At 41.8% G+C, this 26174-nt stretch overlaps 1 protein-coding gene and 1 long non-coding RNA gene across 2 annotated transcripts in view; one reads left to right on the forward strand and one right to left on the reverse strand.

The window, feature by feature from the left end:
- Nucleotides 1-66: 66 nt before the first annotated feature.
- LOC125149187 (uncharacterized) lies at nt 67-24174 on the forward strand. Its single transcript, XR_007145829.1, has 3 exons — nt 67-518; nt 2390-2453; nt 24101-24174. It is a non-coding gene; the product is annotated as an uncharacterized LOC125149187 (long non-coding RNA).
- PPM1F (protein phosphatase, Mg2+/Mn2+ dependent 1F) overlaps nt 18452-26174 on the reverse strand; it is a 40035-nt gene continuing 32312 nt past the window's right edge. Inside the window, exon 8 of the mRNA XM_047827991.1 lies at nt 18452-18603. Within this exon, the coding sequence (XP_047683947.1) occupies nt 18470-18603 (134 nt within the window). The 3' untranslated portion in view covers nt 18452-18469. The remainder of the gene's footprint in view (nt 18604-26174) is intronic.

Here is a 26174-nt window from a genome sequence, read left to right on the forward strand (position 1 = left end):
GCCGAGGAGGGCGCCGGGGCGGAGCAAAGAAACGTGTACGAGGATTGGCTCTCCCCGCCTCGGGGCGGGGCTGCAATGGCCAGCGGAAGCGGCGAGGTCTGGGCGGAGCACTGCGGCGGCGGCAGAGTCACCGCCCTGCGTGGTCACGTGCGTTCGCGGGGGAGTTGGCGCGGGAGGCGGCTCTGGAGAAGCAGAAGGACACCGAGGCGTCAGGTTGGGGTGTATATCGCTGAGCCGGAGAGACTGTCAGGGAAGGGAAAGCCCCGGAGCGGGGTACTGACTGAGTCAGGGAACGACCTAGGACAGCGCATGAGGGACGCCAGCGCACCACACACCGGCCACAGGCCTGCAGCAGGCCTGCGCCAGTCAGTGGCCCGCACACAAACTTAGAAGCCTTGAGACAAGGACAGAAACCGAAAGGCTTGACCGAGACCACAAAAGACACTTGAATACTGAGAAAGTGTGAAACACAAAGGTGGAGACTAAAGTGAGAGATTTCGGATACGCTAATCAGACAGGTTCGTTCAACCAATGTTTGTTGAACATCTATATTATTCTGGGCATCAACATTCTAGAGGGAGATGATAGATAAGAAAGAAAGAAAAGAGAGGTAAAAAAAAATACTCAAGTTGTAATAAGTACTATGAAGAAATATAAAGCAGGGTAAAGGGTTAGAAGGTAGTGGAGAAAGACATTGAGATTCAGGGACTGAGGCCCAGATAGGTACATATCAACAGAAGCTTAGGACATACTGAAACAAATGCAAGGATGGAAACGCTAAAACCCAAACATTAAGAGGTAGAGAAAACGAGACAAACAAACTGAAGCCTTGGAAGTACTCACAAGCACCAGAGGCTGAAAAATAAATATCAGAATCCTAAAGCAAGTGAAAACCAAGAATAGCTAAGACAATGAAACAAATGATGCAGCCACTGTTTCAGAGCCATTTCCCAGGCCATCTGTGGAGAGGGAGGGAGTAAGGATGTCAGATCCTGCATCCCAGTTGTCCAACACTGATCTTGAAAGCCTTCATTCAACTCATGACTTCTACACATCAGCAAATTTCAATTAGTCTCAAAAGTGAATAGGCAAACTCTTTAAAAACCTTGTAGGGAAGTAAATATGTGGCACATGAGATAAGAAATGAAGTGCCAGAGGGGCGCCTGGATGGCTCCATTGGTTGAGTGACCAGCTCAGGTCATGATCTCTCCGTTTTTGAGTTCTAGCCCCGCATTGGGCTCGCTGCTATCAGCACAGAGCCCACTTGGAATCCTCTGTCCCCCTTTCTCTCTGCCCCTCCCCTGTTCGCTCGCTCTCTCTCTCTCTCTCAAAAATAAACATTAAAAAAGAAAGAAATAAAGTGCTGGAGCCAAAACTTACTCCTTGAAACATACTTAGTCCACTAAGCAGAACACAGTTTTAGAATACACCTCACTTTTATTCTTTATTAAGAAAAGATTGTATCTTTTAAAGAACAGGCCAGTACGGGCTCCTGGGTAGCTCAGTCGGTTAAGCAGCTGACTCTTGATTTCAGCTCATGTCGTGATCTCATTGTTGTGAGATCAAGCCCTGCATTAGGCTCTGTGCTGATGGCAAAGAGCCTGCTTGGGATTCTCTCCCTCTCTCTCTCTCTCCGTGCCTCCCACTGTCTCTCTCTCGCTCACTCTCAAAATAAACTTAAAAAAATAAGAACAAATAATTAACATTAAAAAATATTATTTAAAGAACAGGCCAAGATAAATGGAGTGTACTGTGAAATGAAAACTGTAGTAACTGAAGTAAAATTCAATAGTGCAGTAAAAAAGCAGATTTGACAATGCAAAAGAACAAATCATCAATACAGAATATAAATGTGAGAAAAATTCAAAGTGATGGAATTCTTTAAGAAAAAATGAGGAGGAGAACATCAAGCTATAGGCATTGCTCAAGAGAAGACAGAGAAAATCAATTACAGGCAATAATTTAAATTATAATAAAACTTTCCTTAGTTCTGAAAACATCTGAGGTGCAGGTGGAAAACTGAGGGAATTCACTGGGATCCAGAAAAATTAAGCATAAATCAATTTCAAGATGTAATCTGGAAAAATTCGTAAATCTCAGAGATAAAGAACAAATACAGTCTCCAATAAGGAAAAAAAATTATTTATTAAAAAAAAACACTTGTTGGAGTGCCTGGGTGGCTTAGTCAGTTAAGTGTCCAACTCTTGATTTCAGCTCAGGTCATTATCTCATGGTTCATGGGGTTGAGCCCCAAGTCAGGCTCCATGGTGACAGTGTGGAGCCTGCTTGGGATTCTCTCTCCCTCTCCCTCTGTTTCTCTCCTGTTCGCCTGCCCTCTCTCTTTGTCAAAATAAATAAACATTAAAAAAAAAACACTTTATTTTTTCAGATTCCTCCTTTGTAATAATCAAATGCAAAAGGAAGATGGAAAAGATTGACAGCACTCTGAGGAGGTAAATTGTAACCTTCCTTGGATGGTTTTATTCCCTCCAATCCTGAGTTCCTCCCAGCTCCTAAACCATTACTCAGAATCTCTTTCCTGAACTCCAGGTCAGCTTGTCTATCTACACAACCTATACCTACCTACACAACCTATACCTACCTACACAACCTACGCAACCTACGTACACAACCTACACAACCTACATAACACTATATGACATCCCCACAGATGCTTCACCTCCACATGTCCAAATTGCTGATAGCTAGAGCAGGAGTTCTGCACTCAGAGTGCTAGAGGGTTTCAGTTTTGCTGCTCCACTTACTACCTGCATGACCTTGGCCTCAGTTTCCTCACTCTTGAAGTGAAGATCATAATAGTACCTACCTCATAAGTTTGTTTTTTGTACAGAATAAGACAACATATGTAAAGAGCCTGGCACATAGCAAGTACTTAATAAATGTTATCTTTTATTATTATCTGCTCCACCCAAACCTGTTCCTCCTCTTGTATCTGTGGATAGCATCACCACCTGGATACTCAAACTGGAATTTTGAGTATGATCCTTACCAACTCCTTACCATTTTCCCTTGTTGCCAACTCTCACCTCCCCCACTCCCTGCATTGAACCAGTCACAAACTCCTGTAAATTCTGTTTCTTTAACATTTCTGAAATCCTGGGGCAGCTGGCTGGCTCAGTTGGTGGAACATGCAACTCTTGATTTCAAGATTGTAAGTTTGAGCCCCATTTTGGGCATAAAGTTTACTTAAAAATAAAATCTTTAAAAAAGTTTTTAATTACAGTCCTAAAATCCTTGTTACTCGAAGTATGGTGTCCAAACGAGCAGTGTCAGCATTGTGTGGGAGTTTGTTAGGAATGTGGCATCTCAGGCCCTCACCCAGACATACTGAATCCAGATCTGTATTTTAACAAGATCCCCAGGTGGTTTGTGTGCATATTAAACTTTGAAAAGCACTATTTATTTTTTATTGAGGTATAATCAACATATGACATTACATTACTTTCAGATGTACAATATAATGATTCAATATGTGTAAATATTGTGAAATGATCACCATAAGTCTAGCTAGCATCCGCCAATCACACAGAGTTACACAGTTTTGAAAAGCACTGTTTTAAACATATCTACTTCATCCCCACTGCCATTCTGCTACTGATCAACTCTCTCACCTAGAGGACCGCAGTAACCTTAATCCTTCTGCTTTCAGTGTGGCCCATCTCCAGTTGCTTTTCCTTGTACCCAGATCAATCTTCCCATAACAAATTTGACCATGTCTTTTCCCTTCTTAAAGCAATTCAGGGGCTCCCTATGGCACTCTCTTGTCTTCTATTCATACCACATACCTATCTCTCGCCCTGTGACATGTTCTCTCTTCACTCTTCCAGCATTGGTGGACATTTTAAAGCCACCACACTATCATGGCCACTAATTTTTTCCAGAGAACTTCTCTTGCTTGGTTCCATGGGTGCTAAATAACCTTATGATTAGAGTTTGGCTTCACTTGTGGTTTTCAGCAGGGAAAGTTCACTAACCAGAGGACAGCCCTGTTCAGGTCCTTTGGCAATTACTATTTATCCTAAGATGGGAATTACATATACATCAGTCTCTGCTGAGTCAAGTTAGCATGAGTCAGGCCCAAAGGGAACAACCATCTAGCTACACTGACAGCAACAAATATTTGGAAACACAAAGCAGAGAACTAGGTTCTGGAACACTATGAGACCATGTGAAACCACTATCTAAGCATAAAACCCTGCTTAGATGGGCAACTGGCCACCTGGATGTCTTCCTTATTATCCTTCTAGAGTGGTGACAGTTCATAGATCCGTAAAATCTTTGAAAACAATGGACATCTTCTGTTTTTGCCTGCCCATCATTAAGTCCTCCTTCTGTAAGCAATAACCCAATTTTTCTTTGGCAAACTGACTGTTGTATGTTCTTAAGTGGTTTGGAGCACTGGCCCCACCCCCATGTCATATGTAAGCATGTGACCCAGTCAGTGTCACAGACACTGGTTCAAAGGATGGGCATGTTACCTGATACAGGACAATGAAACTTGGCCCAGACTTTTATAGGAACAATCAGAAAAAGAGTGCTCCCTTTCTGCTGGGGTTCTAGGGGAGTGAGTATGAGTTGGGGCAAAACATGCCATGATGTGAGAAATGCCCTCTGAGAATGAAGGCAGGATAGGGAAAGCAGAGTCCAGATATAGAGACAATTTCCTGATGACACATTTTGAGGCCGAAATCAGCTGAATCTGGACTTTACAGGTTCATGAGCCAATATATTCTCTTTTTTAGTAAAGTCAGTTTGAGGTAGGTTTCTGTCTCTTGAAACCACAAGAGTTTCTGACTAGTACACTACCCAACTAACTCCCTTTTCTGCAAAAATTGCTCAGAATTGTATAATAAGCCACCAAGACATGAATCAGAAACTCATGAATGATTAAATGAGGGAAAAGAACTGGCAATAAGCCTTGAAACTAGCTAAAGATAGAGAGATAACTGAACAAAAACACCACTCAGTAGAGACTGTTTGATGCTGATAAGTTGAAATGATTGTTGTTGCTATGGTAACAAACAAAAAGCAAAAGAAAAAAGTGAGAAAAAGGATTTTTTAAAATTGGATTTTTAACCTTAGATTAATGCAGTGAAAAACCAGAAAGGAGGAAAGAGGGCAGAAAAAGCCAGGCATTAAGTCTTTGTTTTACATAAAATGAAGACAAAAGTTATTTTTAAAAATAGTATAATTTCATATGTTTTTTCATTGTAGGAAGCTTTATGTCTATTGTATAAACTATTACAAGAGAAAAAAGGGAAAATGTAATTCACGCAGCAAAAATCAAGAGCCTTGTACCAAGAAGTGTACCAGACACTTTGTCACGTTGTAAATGGAAAAGAAACAGCAAGGAATCATAAAAAATGACATCAAGGCAAAAAAAAGAAAAGAAAAATTAAATTATTGGGACTATACCAATAAAAAGCTTTTGCACAGCGAAGGAAACTATCAATAAAACAAAAAGGCATCCTACCTAGTGGGAGAAGATATTTACAAATGATATATCCAATAAGGAGTTAATATCCAAAATATAAGAACTTATATAGCTCAACATCAATATAATAATAGAAATAATAATAATAATAATAATCTGATTTAAAAATGGGCAGAGGACGTGAACAAACATTTTTCTAAAGAAGACACAGATGGCCAACAGACACATGAAAAGATACTCAACATCACTAATCATCAGGGAAATGCAAATCAAAACTACAATAAGATAATTACCTTACACCCATCAGAATGGCTAAAATAAAGAACACAAGAAATAACAAGCATTGCCAAGGATATGGAGAAAAAGGAAACTTTGTTGGGAATGCAAATTGGTGCAGCAATGATGGAAACAGTATAGAGGTTCTTCAAAAAATTAAAAAGAGGTGTGCCTACCTGGCTCAGTTGGTACAGCATGTGACTCCTGACCTTGAGGTTATGGGTTTGAGCCCCATGTTGGGTATAGAGATCACTTAAAAATAAAATCTTGGGCCACCTGTGTGGCTCAGTCAGTTAAGCATCCGACTCTTGATTTTGGCTTAGGTTATGATCTCATGTTTCATGGGTTCAAGCCCTGCATTGGGCTTTGTGCTGACAGCATTGGAGCCTGGTTAGGATTCTCTGTCTCCCTCTCTCTGTCCCTCCCCTGCTTGCATAAATGCTCTCCCTCTTTCTCTCTAAACAATAAATAAACATTTAAAAGTAGTAAAAATAAAATCTTTAGTAGCACCGGGGTGACTCAGTCAGTTGAGTGTCCAACTCTTGATGTTGTCTCAGGTCACGATCCCAAGGTTGTGGGATCGAGCCCTGCATTGGGCTCTGTGCTGAGTATGGAGCCTGCTTAAGACTCTTTCTCTCTCTCTTTCTCTCTCTCTCTCTCTCTCTCTCTCTCCCCCTCTTGCCCTCTCCCCCACTCATACACACTCTCTCTAAAAAATTAAAAATTAAAAAAATCAATAAAATCAATAAATAAAATATTTTTTAAAATAAAGAGAGGGTGCCTGGGGGCTCAGTCAGTTAAGCGTCCGACTTTGGCTCAGGTCATGATTTCATGGTTTGTGGGTTTGAGCCCTGTGTCTGTGCTGACAGCTCAGAGCCTGGGACTGCTTCAGATTCTGTGTCTCGCTCTCTCTCTGCCCCTCTCCTGCTCATGCTGTCTCTCAAAAATAAGTAAACATTAAAAATGTTTTTTAATTAAAAAGAGAATTACCATATAGTTCAGTAATTCCACTACTGAGTATTTACCCAAAGAAAATGAAAACACTAATTTGAAAAGATACATGCACTCCTCTGTTTATTGCAGCATTATTTGCAATAACTAAGATATGGGACCTGAGTGTCCTTCCACAGATGAATGATTTAAAAAGATGTGGCATATATACAATGGAATATTCAGCCATAAAAATGAAAGAAAATTTATCATTTGTAGCAACATGATAGACCTAGAGGATATAATGCTAAATGAAGTGAGTCAGTCACTCACATGTGGAATTTAAGAACCAAAACAAATGAATGAAGAAAGAAAAAAAGAGGCCAAAAAACAGACTCTTAAATACGGAGAACGAACTGGTGGTTACCAGAGGGGAGGGGTTGGGGGGATGAGTGAGGTAGATACAGGGGATTAACAGTACATTTATCTTATTGAGCACTGAGAACTGTATAGAATTATTGAATAATTATATTGTACACCTGAAACTAATATAACAGTGTTAATTTTACTTGAATAAAAAAATTCTTTTAATTAAAAAAAAATTTTTAATGTTTATTTTTTGAGAGAGAGACAGAGTGTAAGTGAGGAAGGGGCAGAAAGAGAGGGAGACACAGAATCTGAAGCCGGCTCCAGGCTCTGAGCTGTCAGCACAGAACCTGATGTGGGACCTGAACTCACGAACCATGAGATCATGACCTGAGCCGAAGTCAGACAATTAACTGACTGAACCACCTAGGTGCCCCCAAAAGTTTTTAATTTTTTAAATCACTAAAGACAGAATTTTACCACAGAATGAAAAGAAAAAAAAAACATCAAAACACCAGAATATTAGATGATGGAAGTTAGACTTGTAACGAATAAGGCAAATGTAAATAAATAGGAAAAATGTAAATAGGAAAATCTCAGATCAGATCAAAAGACAAACTCTGAATATGTACTGTTGTTAAAAAAACAAGGTGCCAAAATATGCATATAGTATAAAAAGGCATTGTGAAACCAAATGTACCAAAAAACATTGCAATGTAAAACAGGAAACAAAAGTCTTTAGAAATACACGTAATAGAAACTCAGTTATAGTAAACTATATTACACACCATTATCAGACTATGATATATAAAATAAAAATAAATATTAATTCAACAACAGAATTAATAAGTCATAAAACATACAGGTTGAATTCTACACCTGCATGAAATACAAAAAAGTATCCTACACTGGGCCACAAGAGGTTTTATAAATTCAGATAAGCAAATATTGTTCAGGTCAATCCTAAACAAATCCTCTGATCACAGCACAACTTAAATTTCAAAATCCCCAACCAGTGGGAAATTAACAAACCTTCTACTAAATAATGTTTCAGTGAGGGAAGAAATATGATCACAGTCACAGGGTCAAGAAAATTATGAAAATAAGATGGCTACTACTGAAATCTTGGAGGGCAGTCTCTAATATTAGGCTGAAGGCTGGGCTGGCCATTGGCAGCACTATTATATAACATCACTCTGGCCCAAGTAGAGCAGCTATTTTTCATCTCCTTTTCCTTAAATTTCAGTGTCCTCTGCTTGCCAGATAGAAGCTTTAAGCTGTAGGTTCAGAAAACTTTGAATCAAACAGAGCCAGGATTAGGTTTGTGAGTTACCTAGGGTGCCATATTTAAGGAGGTAATCATTCCCAAGGTCAGCAGCAGAATCTGAGAGAGGGCACCTCCTTAAGTGTTGCATCCTGGGTGTCTCAATTGCCTCACCCCAGACCTGGCCCTACCAACCCAAATTGGTATAAACATTAAGGACTTGTACTTCCTCACCTAACAGGAATCCCACAGGTAAGATTCTTGCTTCTCTTCTCTGCCCTTTTCTAGCCTCTGCCCAATTCTGTGCATTGGCATCATCCTCAGACAGACAAGGAGATGGCTGTAGCATTTCCAGACTGCATAAGGTGCTACACTATTCAAGGGCAGGAAGGAATTGTGTCTTTGGAGTCTCCTTCTTATGAGTGAGGAAACCACCTAGCCACTCAGTGGGCTTCTGCTCATGCCTCATTGACAGGTGGGGTCATGTGTCTGCCACATCTAATCATCATCAAGAAGAAAGAGGCCATGAGTGCCTTAGGCCAATCAAGGTTTACCCTTGGAACCTAGGAGAAGGTGACTCTTCCCTAGTCACATGGGGAATGGTAGACACCCAATCAAATCAGGGCGGCAGCACTCAGAAAGAAAGAGGAGGGCACCTGGATAGCTGAGTTGGTTAAGCATCTGGCAGCTCTTGATTTCTTCACTGGGGTCATGATGACAGTTTGTGGGATCGAGCCTTGCAACAGGCTCTGTGTTCACGACACTGAGCCTCTTTGGGATTCTCTTTCTCCCACATCTCTCTGCCCCTCCCCCGCTCCTAAGTGCGAGCACACTCTTTCTCTCTTTCTCAAAATAAATAAAAAATAAATTTAAAAAAAGATTAAAAAAAGAAGGAATAGATAGGCCACCAAAAGGGCTGTCACATGACATATTCCTCCCAGATAGCCATTATCTTCACCCAAGTCTCCCCGTCTAGCCCAAATCACACACACCAGTTCTACATTCAAGCATACAGCCCCTCATTACAAATCTCTCCTTGAACTTCCCACCTGCCCACTATGTCTTTCCAGCTCACTCAAAAGCTTTCTCAGTTCCCCAAACCAAAAGTAAACACCTTCCTCAACCTCATTCTTTTTCTTTTTCTCATGAGACAGAGAGACAGAGCACAAGTGGGGGAGGGTCAAAGAGAGAAGGAGACACAGAATGCAAAGTAGGCTCCAGGCTCTGAGCAAGCTGTCAGCACAGAGCCCGATGTGGGGCTTGAACCCACGAACCATGAGATCATGACCTGAGCCAAAGTCGGACTCTCAACCAACTGAGCCACCCAGGTGCTCCTCAACCTCATTCTTTACCACCCCTAACTTCCAACTGATACCCAAATCCTCCTCATTGGACTGCCTAAATATTGCTTGTTTTTTTAAAACAAACTTTATTTTTTAGATTTACAGAAAAATTGCAAAGATAGTACAGAGTTCCCAATACCCCACACTGAGTTTCTCCTATTAGTAACTTCTTGTATTAGTATGGTACATTTGGTACAATTAATGAACTAGTATTGATACACTGTTATTAACTAAAGTCCATAGTGTATTAAGATATCCTTAATTTTTACCTAAGGTCTTTTTTCTGTTCCAGGATCTCACATTACATTTATTCATTGTGTAGTTGTGATGGTTTCTCAGACTTTCCATGTTTTTGATGACCTTGACAGTTTTGAGGAGGTCAAGTATTTTGTAGACTATCCCGCAACTGGGATTTGCCTAATGGTTTTCTTTTTTTTTTTTTTTTAATTTTTTTTTCAACGTTTTTTATTTATTTTTGGGACAGAGAGAGACAGAGCATGAACGGGGGAGGGGCAGAGAGAGAGGGAGACACAGAATCGGAAACAGGCTCCAGGCTCCGACCCATCAGCCCAGAGCCTGACGCGGGGCTCCAACTCCTGGACCGCGAGATCGTGACCTGGCTGAAGTCGGACGCTTAACCGACTGCGCCACCCAGGCGCCCCTGCCTAATGGTTTTCTTATCATACCTCTGGCTATGTGCATTTTGGGGAGGAAGACCACAAGAGTTAAAGTGCCATTTTCTTTTTTTTTTTTTTTTAATCTTTTTTTTAACGTTTATTTATTTTTGAGACAGAGAGAGAGAGACAGAGCATGAACAGGGAAGGGGCAGAGAGAGAGGGAGACACAGAATCGGAAGCAGGCTCCAGGCTCTGAGCCATCACCCAGAGCCCGATGAGGGGCTCGAACTCATGGACCACGAGATCGTGACCTGAGCTGAAGTCGGACGCTTAACCGACTGAGCCACCCAGGTGCCCCTAAAGTGCCATTTTCATCACAATATCAATGCTATATGCTACCAACATGACATCACTGTTGGTGTTTACTTTGATCACCTGGCTGAGTTAGTGTTTGTCAGATTTCTCCCCTATAAAGTGATTATTTTTTTCTCCCTTTCCCAGACTGTGCACTGGAAAGAAGTCACTATGCCCAGCTAATACTTAAGGAGTGGGGAGTTATGCTTCATCTCCTTGTAGATGGAATTTTTCTGCATGGGAGAGTCATCTCAACATTCTTTGACTTTTATAATTTGAAATAATTTCAAGCTTAGAAGTTACAAGAACAGTATAAGAATTTCCATATCCCCAGGGTGCCTGGGTAGCTCAGTTGGTTAAGTGTCCAACTTTGGCTCAGGTCATGATCTCACAGTTCATGAGTTTGAGCCCTGCATCAGGCTCTGTGATGACACCTCAGAGCCTGGAGCCTGCTTCGCAATTCTGTGTCTCCCTCTCTCTATGCACATCCCCCACTCACACTCTGACTCTCTCTCTCAAAAACAAATAAACGTTAAAAAAAAAAAAAAGAACTTCCATATCCCTTTTTTTCTCCTCTCTCCATATATATATATACATATATATAATTTATGCATATAATAATATATGTATATATGAATATAGAGATATAATTATACTTTAAACATTATATATAATATGTAATATATATAATTATTGCCATAGTTCTTTCATGGACCATTTGAGAGACAGTTAAAGAGTTGATGACCTCATCATCCCTAAATACCTCTGAGTGTATTTCCCCAAACAAGAAAGCTCCTACATAGCCACAGTACAATCATCTGAATCAGGAACTCAACGCCAATACGGGCATCCAGTCCTGACTCTATTCAGATTGTACCAACCAACATCTCTTATTTTTCTGGTCTAAGATTCAATTCAGGATCATAAGTTGCGTTTAGTTGTTATGCCTTTTTTGTTTTCAGTATATAACAGTTCCTTGGTCTTTCTCTACCATTCACGACCATGTGTTTTTGTTTTGTTTGTATGTTTAGGGAATATTTTTAAATTTTTTTATCTTTTAACATACAGCAAAATTGACTTTTAAAATATACAGCTCTATGGATTTTTAATACATATATAGATTTGTGTATCTACCACCACCATAAAGCTATGGAACCCTTCCATTAACCCCCTAATAAACTCACTTGTGCTATCCCTTTATAGTGAAACTCCCCCTTTCCTAACCCTCACAACCTACTGATCTATTTTCCTTCACTGTAGTTTCATCTTTTTGAGAATGCCAATTAAATGGAATCATAAAATATGTAACCTTTTCCAAATGATTTCTTTCATTTGGCATAATGCCTTTGAAATTCATCTAAATTGCTGTATCAATAGTTTGTTCATTTTGTAGTATTCCATCCCACTGTGTAGATGTACCACTGTTTATTTATCTGCTCACCAGTTGAAGGACATTTTTCCCCCTAGTTTTGTGTGATTATGAATAGAGCTACTATAAATACTTGTATACAGGTTTTTGTGTGAATATAAGTTTTCATTTCCTTGGAGTAAATGCACAACAGCGGAATTGCTGTGTCATATGGTAAGTGTATATTTAACTTTATAAGAAACTGCCAAATTGTTTTCCAGAATGACCATGTTTTACATTCCCACCAGCAATATATGAAAGTGCTAGTAACTATATTCTTGCCAGCACATGATATAGTCAATATTTTTTATTTTGCCTATTTTAATAGGTATATAGTAGTATATTTTATGTTTTATTCTGTAAGTTTTATAGTTTTACATTTCACATTTAGATCTATGGTCCATTTTGAGTTAAGTTTGGCATAATGTGTGAGGCTTATATTGAAGTTTTTTTGTTTGTGTTGTTTTTTGGGTTGGTTTGTTTGTTTGTTTGTTTTGCCTATGGAGGTTCAATTTTTCCAATACCATTGTGGAAAGGACTGTCCTTTTTCCACTAAATTGCCTTTGCAGCTTTGTCAAAAATCAATTGGCAAAAGGTAACACTAAAGAAGATAGCAGAGTAGGGAGTTTCAGGATTCCATCTATTTACAGAAACAATTAAAGTGGCAGAACTGCCTGAAGCAACTATTTTGGAACTGGAGTCTAACAGAACGCTTGCAGTAAAAAGGAGAGAGGTTGACAAGGAGGCTGGTAAATTTCAATTTCAGTTTTTCACGTGATAGCAGATGCCATGCCAATCCCTCATCCTGGTAGCAGGCAGCTGCAGGGACTGAGTCTGTATAACTGGCACAGTCTTTTGGACCCAAGGTGATCAACAACCACATAATCCCCCAAAAACTGTGATTGTGGGTTTTGATTGCTAATTGCTGCTTTTGATTGCTGAGAGGAGCTCAGAGGTTGGCCATTGTTTCAACCCCCACAGGCTGCCAACTGTAAGAGTATTTAAAGAGATAGGACCTACTTGGGGCGCCTGGGTGGTTCAGTTTGTTATGCATTCGACTTTTGATTTTGGCTCAGGTCATGATCTCATGGTTTGTGAGATTGAGCCCTGCATCTGGCTCTGTACTGACAGCACGGTTTCTCTCTCTCCCTCTCTCTGCTTCTCCCCCGCTCACATGTGCGTGCTCTCACAAAAATAAATAAATGAACATTAAAAAAAAGAGAGAGAGAGAAATGGGACCTATTTATTTTTCCTCTTTTAGGAGCAAGACATTTATTGAAATTTCATCATATTATTAGCTGACCTTAGAAACAATGAAAGAGAAACTTCAGTGAATACCACAAGGAATACACACTTTGCAAAAATAGTTTGGAAAAGTCATAAAAGGATGGCTCCAGCCATCAACTAGAAAAACCAAAAAACTCTAAAGAGTAAGAGAATTAGATCTCCAGAATTACCACCAAACAGTACTCAGAATGACCAGTTCTAGATAAAAAGTTACAAAACATACAAAGAAACAGGAAAATGGCTCATTCACAGAAAAAAAGTAATTTGACAGAAATCATCCCAAAGGAAGTCCAAACATTGGAATTATAAGTCAAAGATTTTAATATTAAATTAAATTAAATATAAAAAGAGAGAAAGTATGAGCAGGGGAGAGGGCAGAGGGAGAGAGAGAATCTTAAGCAGGCTCCATGCTCAGTGTGTAGCCCGGCAGGGTGCCATCCATGACCCTGTGATCATGACTTAAGCCAAAACCAAGAGTCAGATGCTCAACTGACTGAGCCACCCAGATGCCCCTAAGTCCAAGATTTTATTAAAAAATTTTTTTTCATGTTTATTTCTTTCTGAGAGAGAAAGAGAAAATGCACCAGTGGGGGAGGGGCAGAGAGAGAGGTGGACAGAGGATCTGAAGCAGGCTCCACACTGACAGCAGAGAGCCCAATGCAGGGCTCAAACTCAGGAACTGTGAGGTCATGAACTAAGTTGGATGCTTAATCAACTGAGCCACCCAGGAACCCCTAAGTCAAAGATTTTAAATCAGCTGTCTTAAATATGTTCAATGAGCTAAAGGGAACCATGGAAAAGAACAAAAGGAAATTGGGAAAATTATATCTGAACAAAATGTCAGTATCAATAAAGAGATAGAAATTATAAAAGGGGCACCTAGTTGGCTCAGTTGGAAGAGCATGCAACTCTTGAACTCGGGGTTGTGAGTCTGAGTCCCATGCTGGGTGTACAGATTACTTAAAAAAATAAATAAACTTTAAAAAAATTATTAAAAAGTTTCCAAACAGAAATTCTGGAACTGTAAATTACAATGATTCAGGAACAGACTTGGGCAGGTGGAAGAAAGGATCAGTGAAAATGAGGAGAAGACATTTGAAATTATCTAGTCTGAGAAACAGTAAGAAAAGAGAATGAAGAAACATAACAGGCTTAGAGACTTGTGGGATAGCATCAAGCATACTAAAATATGCATTATAGGAATTCAAGGAGGAAAATAGAGAGAAAGGGTCAGAAAAAATATTTGAGAGATAATTACTTAAAACTTCCCAAATCTGATGAAAGACATGAATATATACATCCAAGAAGCTCCATGAATTCCGAGCAGGGTAAATTCAAAGGGTTTCACACTGAGACACATTATAGTCAAACTGTGGAAACTCAAAGATTAAAAAACAAGAAAAAATTTTTTAAAAAAACCCCTTTTTTTTGAAAGCAGGAAGAAGTGATGCATCATGTACAAAAGTTTCTTAAAAGATTAATGGCTCATTTCTCATCAGAAATCATGCAGGCCAGAAGGCCATGGAAGGACAAATTTAAAACCTTGAATGAAAAATACTGTCAGCTAAGGGGCACCTGGAGTTAAGCATCCAACTACAGCTCAGGTCATGATCTCACAGTTTGTAGACTTGAGCCCCGCGTCAGGCTCTGTGCTGACAGCTCGGAGCCTGGAGCCTCTTCAGATTCTGTGTCTCCCTCTCTATCTGCCCCGCCCCTGCTTGCGCTCTGTCTCTCTCTCAAAAATAAATAAACATTAAAAAAAAGAAAAGAAAAATACTGTCAGCTAAGAATTCTATATACAGCAAAATTATCCTTAAAGAATAAGGAGAAATTGAGGTATTTCCAGATAAACAACAACTGAGGGAGTTCATTACCAGTAGACCTACCCTACAAGAAATGGTAGATGGAGTCCTTAAGGCTGAAATGAAAAGACATTAGATAGTTACTTGAAGACATATGAAAAAAAATTTAGAACACTAGTAAAAGTAATTTCATAAGCAAATATAAAAGCCAATATTGTACTTTTGCCCCGGCAGCAGAGAGCCCAATGTGGGACTTGAACTCATGGGCCATGGAATCATGACCTGAGCTGAAATCAGATGCTTAGCTGACTGAGCCACCCAGACCCTCCTAAATGAATAAACTTTTTTTTTTTAAAGCACTTCAACAAACTAGGAATAGAAGAAACCTCAATATAATAAAAGCCATGTATTAACCCACGGCTACTTCATACTTAATGCTGAAAGACTAAAAGCTTTGTTTTTTCCTAAAATCAAAAACAATACCAGGATGTGAGCTTCCAACACTTCATTCAACATACTATTGGAAGTTTCTGGCCAGAGTTCTCACAAGAAAAATAAAAGGGGCACATGGGTAGCTCAGTTGGTTAAGCAACCCACCCCAGCTCAGGTCATGATCTCATGGTTCGTGGGTTCGAACCCCACATCGGGTTCTGTGCTGACAGTTAAGAGCCTGGAGACTGCTTTGGATTCTGTGTCTCCCTCTCTCTGTGCCCCTCCCCCACTCACACTCTTTCTTTCTCTCACTTTGAAAAATAAACATTTAAAAAGTTTGAAAAAAAAATAAAAAGCAATCCAAATTGAAAAGGAAAGAAGAAAATTATTTCTGTTTGCACATGGCATGATCTTATAAGTACAAGACCCTAAAGATTCTACAAAATACTGTTAGAACTGGGGTGCCTGGGTGGCTCAATTGGTTGAGCATCCAACTTTGGCTCAGGTCACAATCTCACAGTTTGTGGGTTGGGCCCCATGATGGGCTCTGTATTGACAGTTCTTAGCCTGGCATGTACTTCAGATTCTGTGTGTGTGTGTGTGTCTCTCTCTCTGTCCCTCCCCTGCTGTGCTCTGTCTCTCTCTCAAAAATAAATAAAAAAATTTTTTAAATAAAAAAAAGAGTGTTCGAACCAATAAACAAATTGAGTACAGTTGCAGGATACAAAACCAACACACACAAATCAATTGCACATTTATACAAAAACAATGAATGATTCAAAAAGAAAATTAAGAAAACAATTCCATCTATAATAGCATCAGATAGTATAAAATACTTAGGAAAAACTTAACCAAGGAGATCAAAGGTTTGTATGCTGGAAACTATGAAACATTGCTGCAAGAAATTAAAGAAGACAAATAAGTGGAAAGACATCCTATGTTCGTGTATTGGAAGACAATATTGTTAAGATGTCATTGCTACCCAAAATGATATACTGATTCAACGCAATCCCCACCAAAATTCCAATGATGTCTTTTGCAGAAATAGATAAATCCATCCTAAAATTCATATGGAATTCCAAGGTACCTCAAATAGTCAAAACAATCTTGAAAATGAAAAAAATTGTATGACTCACACATCCTAATTTTTTTTTTTTTTTTTTTTTTTTTTAGAGAGAGAGAGAGACAGTGCATGTATGATCAGGGAAGGAGCAGAGAGAAAGGGAGAGAGAGAGAAATTCACAAGCAGGCTCCATGCTCAACACAGAGCCCAACTAGGGGCTCAATCTCACAACTGTGAGATCTTGACCTGAGCTGAAATCAAGAGTCAGACGCTCAACCAACTGAGCCACCCAGGCACCCCCTCACACATCCTGATTTTAAAGCTTACTAAAGGGGCGCCTGGGTGGCTCAGTCGTTTAACTGTCCAACTTTGGCTCAGGTCGTGATCTCTCAGTTCGTGAGTTAGAGCCTCACATCAGGCTCTGTGCTGTCAGCACGGAGCCTGCTTTGAATCCTCTGTCCCCCTCTCTCTTTGCCCTCCCCCACTCTCTCTCTCTCTCTCTCTCTCTCTAAATAAATAAATAAATAAACTTAAAAAAACTTATTACAAAGCTACAGTAATCAACATAAACACATACTGGCATAAAGACAGACATATACTGACATACAGACACACATAGCAGCTGCTTTAAAGTCTTTGTCAGACAATTCCAACATCTGTGTCATATCAGTGTTGACATCTATTGATTGTCTCTTGCCAGGTGAATTGAGATTTTCCTGGCTCTCTGTAGGCTGAGTAATACATGTTCATTGTCATAAAATCATTGGATTGTATCCATTTTGAATATTGTCATGGGACTTTGTGTTCTGTCTAAATCCTATGAGAATGTTGATATTTTTGTTTAAATAGGCAATTGACTTGCTTGAATTCAGGCTGCAAGTTTTATCCAGTGTTCCATGGGTTGTGGTTTGGTGTCAGTTCCATTTGCAAAGCCTTTGAAGTGCTTTTCAGCTCTGTCTTCCAGATGTACCATCCAGTGGCCGGTTTGGAACCTGGGTGTTGTCTGTCCTAATTTACTTTTCAGAAGCTATGGTGTGCTGTTTAGAGTCAGACCCATATAGTTAATAAACAACTTTGCAATCTTCCTGGTCCTTTCTAGTTCCTTGGGGTTCCCCTTTGTGGTCTTCTGGCCAGAAAGGTATGGCTTTATTTCCCCCATTTTGCCACATTCTCCCATGACTGGTCCCATATCTGGAGCCAAGTATTGGAGGACAGAGAGAGAGAGAGAGGCCCACCCTTTTGGGAATCACAGCCTCTCTGATCAGAGGTGAATGTTCTCCTCACTCAGAATTTTAGGCTCCCGAAGTGGCCCCCGTTGCCACTGCTGTTTCTGCTGCTGCCACCACCAGCACAAAATTGTTTAGGGGGTGAGAAAAGAAAGTGCAGAAAAAAGAAAAATGGGATCTTCCTGTATTTCTCTCCATGTTTAGAGTCCCCCTTCCCACTCCTCTAGCCAGAGAAAATGAGCTCCTCCTGAAGCTCTCTCATTCATGCTATACGCATTTCCAGGTTTCAGACTGCATTGACTCTAAACTGGGGGATACTTGAGGGGGAAAAGGAGAAAATTCACTAGTCGTTCAGTAGTACTTTGAATTCTGGCATTCTTCCCCAGTGTGCCCATTATTGTTTACTTTTTTGCTCCAGGTTTTTTTTTTTAATATTTATTATTTTTGAGAGAGAGAGAATGAGCGGGGGAGAAGCAGAGGGAGGGAGACACAGAATCTGAAGTAGGTTCCAGGCTCTGAGCTGTCAGCACAAAGCCCCACGCAGGGCTCGAATTCACGAGCTGTGAGATCATGACCTGAGCTGAAGTCGGGCACTTAACCAACCCAGCCACCCAGGCACCCCTCTTTCCAGGTTTGATATCTGCATTCAGTGGGAGAGATAGGGTGGAGTGTGTTGATTCCCTCTCATCTGGCACATTTCATTCTGTAGGATGTCCTCAACCCAGGCACGCATTATGACTCTGGTTGGTCCTAGGCACTTTTGCATTTGTGGGTTCCTTCCTGCATAAAAAAGTTAAAATATACTTTATATTGCTTTGGTATAAAGATGAATATAATGCAGACTGGATTCATACTATTGACATTTTTCCTTCTGATTTCAAAATAAATTAAGATTAAAATATTTTTGTGAGTCTCTAAAAATATCATGGATAAATTGATGCTGTCTCAATCTGAGTCTGTTCAAAGTTTCCTTGAGACTAGCCCCAGGACATGTTAGAGTACTGCTGAAATGATACTGTGTTGTTCTCAGCTTATCATGATGATGACTGGATCATCATGGGAACCTTGATCGGTCATAGGAACCATGGTTCCATTGTCAGATTGCTGTCTGCCAGGTTTCTCCTCCATAAAGCTACCATTTTCTTCTTTGTGCTGGATAAGTATTTTGTGAGGAGATATCTGAGACTATGCTAATTCTCCAGTTGTCTATATTTGCCTAATAAACTACCCCCAAATTTAGTGCCATTGCAAAGACCACTTTATCATGCTTATGGATTCTGTGGGTCAGGAATTCAGACAAAGCATGGTAGGTCTGGCTTATTTCTGCTCCTCCATGATCTGGGGCCTCAGCTGAAATGACTTGAACTGCTGGAAGTGTCTTAAATGGCTGCTGGCTGGAGGATCCACTTCCAAGATGGGCTGGGGTGACTGACAGGCTCACTGGAGATTATTGTCAGTGGAGCCACCAATGTGTGGCTTCTTGTTGTGGCTTGGGCTTTTCATAGTGTGACTGTGCGGTTCTGAGAGGCAGCGTTCCAAGAAAGAGTGCTCTAAGAGACAAGGATAAAAGTTGCAGGGTTCTTCTGGTCTGGCCTTAGAATTTACAGTGTCATTCCTGCCATGTTCTGTTGGTTGTGAGTGAAAATGCTCCAGCCAGACTCAGGGAGAGGGAAACTATTCACTTCTTGATGGGGGTGTGGCAGAAGAGCATGAAGGGTGGGAGATTTTGTTGACACCAATTTTAGTTTTGGGAAATACGCTCCATATTTTGCAATATTCTGTTCCTCATCAAACCTCGACCTACCAGCCTTAGAACATCCATGAAGTCTCCGGCCTGAATCAGTCCATCATTATGATGGTTTCTCTATTTCCATCACTCCCTCTACTTTTATTAGTTGGCTTTGTACTGTAAGGAAGAGCTTTTCCTTCTCCTTAATCAATATGACTCATAGATTCCTAGGTTATTCAGTGGGTTGTAGTTGGTTATTATCATGTTTATTTATTTGTTTGTTTATTTATAAAGGTTTATTTCTTTTGTTTTGAGACAAGGAGAGTGTGAGTGGGGGAGGGGCAGAGAGAGTGGGAGAGACTCCCAAGCAGGCTCCAAGCTCAGCATGGAGCCCAAATCGGGGCTGGATCCCACAACTGTGAGATCATGACCTGAGTCTAAATCAAGAGTTGGATGCTCAACTGACTGAGCCACCCAGGTGCCCCCTTATCATTTTTATTTTGATGCTCTAATTGTCCCAGACTTGGTGGGTGGGAGCCCCTTACTGTCCTTTTGACATGTCACTATTCTTTGAATACTTTATTTTCCAGTTGCCCCATTGACACTGGAATCAACTATTTCTTCAAGGAGTCCTTTTCTTTTTACAAAATTTTAAATGTTTATTTATTTTTGAGAGAGAGAGAGCATGAGCCAGAGAGGGGCAGAGAGAGAAGGGGACAGAGGATCCAAAGCAGGCTCTGCATTAACAGCCTGATGTGGGGCTTGAACTCACAAACTGTGAGATCATGACCTAAGCTGAAGTCAGACGCTTAACTGACTGAGCCACCCAGGCACCCCAAGGGAGTCCTAATTCGTTTTGGTGAAGGATAATGTTTAGAAATCAAGATCTGGGTGCCTGATGTGCTTGTTGCTATCTAGGCCTTCTCAGCAGGCAGTGCTAGGGAAAAAGTATGCACACACAAACATATGTATTTGTATATCTATCCATCTATACATGCACACACATACATAAACACACACATATATACATATACGTACATATGCATATACAAATATATGTGTATATTATACAATATATAATACATATTTTTTGTATATATGTATATATATATTTATATATACATATATATAATACATACACACATATACAGTTCACCCTGATAGCTCCAGTTCTTCAGGCCTGCCCCCTTTCCACATTTGTAATTCTCCTCCAACAGTGAGAAAAACCTGGCTCCCATTATCCTCAATATATTTGTTCAATCCCCTTGTGTGTAACTGATTTTCCAACCATACCAGCTGCCTCCTTGGCTTCCAGCCATGTTGCCATCTCCAAGGGAAAGGAAGGGAGAGGGAGGGAGGAGAGGGAAGAGGAGGAGGGTTTCAAGCACTTTGCAAGCCAGCCTTCCACTCCATCCCTACTTCCACTGCTTCAGTTGGTCCTGACCACTGTTGGCCTGGCCTCTCTGTGGCTAGTGGCCCTCAGTTTCTCCCTGCCTCAGCCTCTTCAGCCCATTCACTCTTTCTGGCTTCCAAGAGTTTCTTCCCTTTCTTTCTATTTTATGATTTTTTAAAATTACAAAAACATTTCACACTCATGTTTACGAATTCAAATAATGCAAAGCATGTAAAGCAAGGCATGAAGGTTTATAGCTACCTGCCTGCACTCCACCTCCAAGAGGTAACCAGACTTCTTTTCTGTGCTTATAAGAGCACACTCATGTTGGGGCACCTGGGTGGCTCAGTTGGTTAAGTGCCCGACTTAGGCTCAGGTCATGGTCTCACAATTTGTGGGTTTGAGCCCCACATCGGGCTCTGTGCTGGTAGCTCAGAGCCTGGAGCCTGCTTCAGATTCTGTCTCTCTCTCTGCCCCTCCCCCTTCACACTCTCTCAAAAATGAATAAACGTTAAAAAAATGTTTAAAAGAGCACACTCATGTATATTTATACAGTTTTAAATATTGAAGTAGGATAGTTTGATATATTTTCATTGCTTGTTTTCTTGGTCTGAGCATAAGAAATCTTCCACAATCTTTTAAACTGACACATTGGAATCCATTAAAAGAATGTACAATAATTTATCCTTTTATTTATCCAATAATTTATCCTACAGAGTATGTTTTTAAGGGTAACTTTTGAGGGTAACTATGTTTTTAAGGTATGTTTTAATTGGTGCCGGATGCCCTTCATAACCACTGCCCGTCTCCCTTGGAACCTGTTGGGCATCCGCAGGCAGGTTTTTGCCTGAGTTTGGTCAGGGGACGCTGGAATTTGGAAGAGGAAGAATTGAGTTCTGGGTGTTTACTCCCTAGCTCCTCGACAGGGTTGCACCAGGCTGGCCCTTCTCCTCACAGCTCCTGCAGGGGGCGCTCTCCACACAGCTCCTCCTCTCATCCCTCCAGGCCCAGAAAGGGCGACAGCCCCTGCGCTAGCTGGCGCCCCGCCGCCACTCTGTGCTTTCCGGTTTCCCCACACCTTTCCCACACTTTGGTAAATAATCCCTTTATCAAACTCAGATTGCCCTATTTACATGTGCAGTACGTTTGCACGCGGGGCAAGCACAGCATGGTCTCAAGGACCGTTTGCAAAGCGGTCACACACATCAACTCAGGCAGTTCCACCCACCACAGAGAGGTGGCTAAAATGTCAATGCAATTACTGCCCCGCCCCCACCCTCAGAGACAATTGAGGGCTTGTTACTACTGAAGAATAGAGAAACCTCCGTGCCGCACTGGAGGCCCCTAGTCCGCCAAGGATCTGCTCACACCACACCCTCTTCTCCTCCAGCCACACCGGGGTGGGGGTGGGAGCACAGGCCTCCTACTCTCCCACCCCTGCTGACTCTGTATTTATCTTCTAAATGAAGCAACCGGTCAGCTCTTGAGAGGAGAAATTTCCGTAAAGCATGTTTGAGAGTAATTACCAGCATACGCAGAATTCTAACAGATTTATTCTATTCTGACTCAGCCACATGGGCAGCTACACAGCGCGCTGTCTTTCTAACACACCACACCACACGCTATCCCGCAGTTTCCCTCGGCACAGCCACAGCAGGTGATGACCAGAGGTGGGGAGCCCGGTGCTGATTCTAGGAGAAGGCAACCTGAGTTCTGCTGCACACTGGCAATGACCTTGGGTTGGCTGCACTGAGCCTCTAGGCAGGGATGGGCAAAGACCTTCAGGGCCTCAATTATAACTGAATGAGGCATGCACAGCGTCCCAAGCTCAGGACCCTCGGGAAGTGCTAACTCCCTCCCCAGCTCCTCAAGGGTTTGCTCACTCAGGTTCCTTTTGGCTCTCCTGGCCCAGTGGTCATCTCTCAGCACAGACCACGGTCTAACCACCACTGTACCCTTGGCCACTGGCCTACTGAATGGTATTGTTCACCAACACCTGTGGCCACTTTACAACTCCACCCACAGCCCTGATGCCCACTCTTCCCTTCCAGGGAGGCCTGCCTTCTCAGCTTTCTCCATTCCCCCAGCCACACTGCCCCTGGGGAACCCAGAGTCTGGCCTGAGCCTTTTTCTTTTTATCAAGGTGGCACCCCAGAGAAAGGGCCTCTGTCCCCGGATCCTGGAAAGTCTAGACCAGTGGGCTCAGGAAGCACTTGTGAAGAAATGAACTGTTTTGGTGTCTTGAAGTAATATTAAATATATTTTTTTTCCAGGGCACCTGGGTGGCTTAGTCCGTTGAGTGTCCAACTCTTGATTTCGGCTCAGGTCATCATCTCACGGTTCATGGAATCGAGCCCTGTGTGGGATCAAGCTCCGAGTCAGGCTCTGCACTGTCAGTGCTTGAAATTCTCTTTCCCCCTCTCCGTATACCTCCCCCACTCTTGCTCAATCTCTCTCTCTGAAAATAAATTAAAAAAATTTTTAAAAACCTTTTTTTCCTTCTGATCTTAAAAGTAAAACATTCATGGGGCACCTGAGTGACTCAGTTGGTTAAGCGTCAGACTTCAGCTTAGGTCATGATCTCGTGGTTTGTGAGTTTGAGCCCCACATCGATCAGGCTCTGTGCTGACACCTCAGAGCCTGGAGCTTACTCCTAATTCTGGGTCTCCCTCTCTCTCTGACCCTCCCCCACTTGCACTCTGTCTCTCTTTCTCTGTCAAAAATAAATAAAGATTAAAAAAAAATTTTTTTAAGTAAAACATTCTTACCAAAAATTTGGAAAATACAAAAATAGTACTACAAAATCAAAATAGAAATCCAATCACCCAGAGGTAATTATGATTCCAATTGTGGTAGTTCCTTTGGGTCCTATTAATTAAGTAAGTAAGCTCTATGCCCAAAGCAGGGCTTGAACTCACAACCCGGAGATCAAGAGTTGCATGCTGTACTGACTGAGCTGTCCCTGGACCCTTTTCTATATGTGTGTAGAATATACACATTTCTTTGTATATTTATACAGTTATGTACATAGTTAGCACATACTTTCATATGCTTTGTATTTTGCTTTTGTCATTTTACATTTTTCTCAAGAGTTTCTCCTAATTTTCATATTTTTCTAATTATTTAAATTTCCTTTTTTTTTCTTTCTGTTTAAGCCTCCTAAAATCCAGGAGCAGCATTTCAAATGCTGAGTAAGATTGCACCCTATGAACAACTCCAGCTGGTGGAGATCTAGGCTGTGTTCCATCGTTGGCTACAGCAGCAGTGCCCTGGTAATTACATTACTCATTGTCCACGCCTACTTTTATACACAGTTATGCACCCAGACATCCAAGTGTTTGCTGTTGTCCCAGTTCAATCATTAATAGGGCCCTCTCTCACTCTCAGAGGTGTCACCTTGTGGATAATAGATTACATGGACCTCCTTACATGGCTCCCCTCAGAGCCACCAGAGGGGAGGAGGGGTTGGCAGGGTGGGGGGAGGTGGGTGGAGGTGGTTCCTGGGTTCTGCTGTGGGCACCAGGGTGGAGGATGGTGACACCAATCCCTAAGATGAGGTGGAGCTTGTGGAGAGTATGGTGAGTTTTGGACACACTGAGTCAGAAGTATCCAGGAGACTTTCCAGGACAGTGTCTAGGAGCAGCCCAAGACCCAGTCCTTGCCCACCAGTGGTCACTCGGCATAGGTGGGGTGCACTGGCAATCCTGTATTTGCTCTCCATGGATTGCTCAGCAGCTCAGTGGAAGGACACATGTGTTAGGGCACCAGTGAATGGGGGATGAGAAGGGACATCGAAGTTTCCAGCAATATATCATGACCTTCCCCTAAGCTTATCACACACAGGTCTCAGATGGTCAACACTGAAAGGCTTTGTTGTTATAAACTGTATGTCAGTCCAAAACAAGGGGGCACATGTTGACCCATCTCAGCTGGAGCTCTAGCTTGGTCAGATTTACTTTCCAACTTTGAACCTCTGCCTCTGTAACTCAGTGGCCCATTGGTGGGGAATCAATGATGGCCCACTCCCCTCGTTGATAGAAGAAAGATCTGGTGCCCAGAGAGAAGAGCGACCCCTGCAGGTCGGGTGTGGGGGATGCATCCTAGAACTCCAGGGGTGAGGTGAAAAGAGTAACCACTGATTCCACCATCTAAATCAATCCTCACTGCAACCCTAGGAGGGATCTGTCATCATCCCGATTTGCAGGCGAGGAAACAGAGGCTCAGAGAAGTGATGTTCCCTTGGTTGCAGAGACTGGCAGAGGCTGGCTTTGAACCAGGTCTCTGCTTTCTGCCCCTCTGCTTGCCCCTCTTGCTTCCAGAGGGAGGCTCCCTCACCTGTCTGCCTTTGTTGATATTACAGAACTACCCGGTGAATTTTAGCCTTCATTCAGCAGAAGTGACAGCCTGTAACACCATCCTGGGGCCAGGCCTTGAGCCGAAGATACAAAGATGAAGAGAATACAGCTCCTGACTTAAGGATTGTATCTAATGGCAGAACTGCAAAGCAGCATTTCTGTTGCTCAGGTAAGAAAAAGAAATCCCCAGGAAGGGGAGTAACCTACCCAAGCCATGTGGTCACTGAGGGGCGAGAACAGAACAAGGCAACAGCTCTGTCCCCTGTTCCTTAAAAAAAAAAAGTCACCCAGGAACTCCTGGGTGGCCCAATGGGTTAAGCATCTGACTTTGGCTCAGGTCATGATCTCATGGTTGGTGGGTTTGAGCCCCACATCAGGCTCTGTGCTGACAGCTCGGAGCCCGGAGCCTGCTTAGGATTGTGTGTGTGTGTGTCTCTCTGCACCCCCACCCCCCAAATAAATAAACATTAAAAAATAATTTTAAAAAGTCACCCGTCAATACACACATAAGTTGCTCACCCTCTCGGGTAACCAAGGAAATGCAATCTGAAACCACAAGGAGATGCCATTTCATGTACCACTGACAAAAATTAAAAACTCTGATGGAAACAAGGAAGTGCTGGTGAGGGTGTGGAACAGCGGACCCTCAGTGTATTGCCATCTGTATGGCACAAGCCCTTGTCGTGAGCCTTTTGGGTGGGTGAAGAGGCAGTGGCAGAGTGGCCTCCTGGCCACACGCCTGTGTAATCACATGGGCCACACCTGCCTTACTGCTCTACTGCCGCTGTGTTTAAATTCCTAATAATTTATCAAGGGGTCTGTGTTTTGATTTGCACTGGGTCCTGCAAATTCTGTGGCCAGTCCTACCCAATGG

Source organism: Prionailurus viverrinus, chromosome D3 (genome assembly GCF_022837055.1).
Source record: "Prionailurus viverrinus isolate Anna chromosome D3, UM_Priviv_1.0, whole genome shotgun sequence".
Classification (NCBI taxonomy): domain Eukaryota; kingdom Metazoa; phylum Chordata; class Mammalia; order Carnivora; family Felidae; genus Prionailurus; species Prionailurus viverrinus.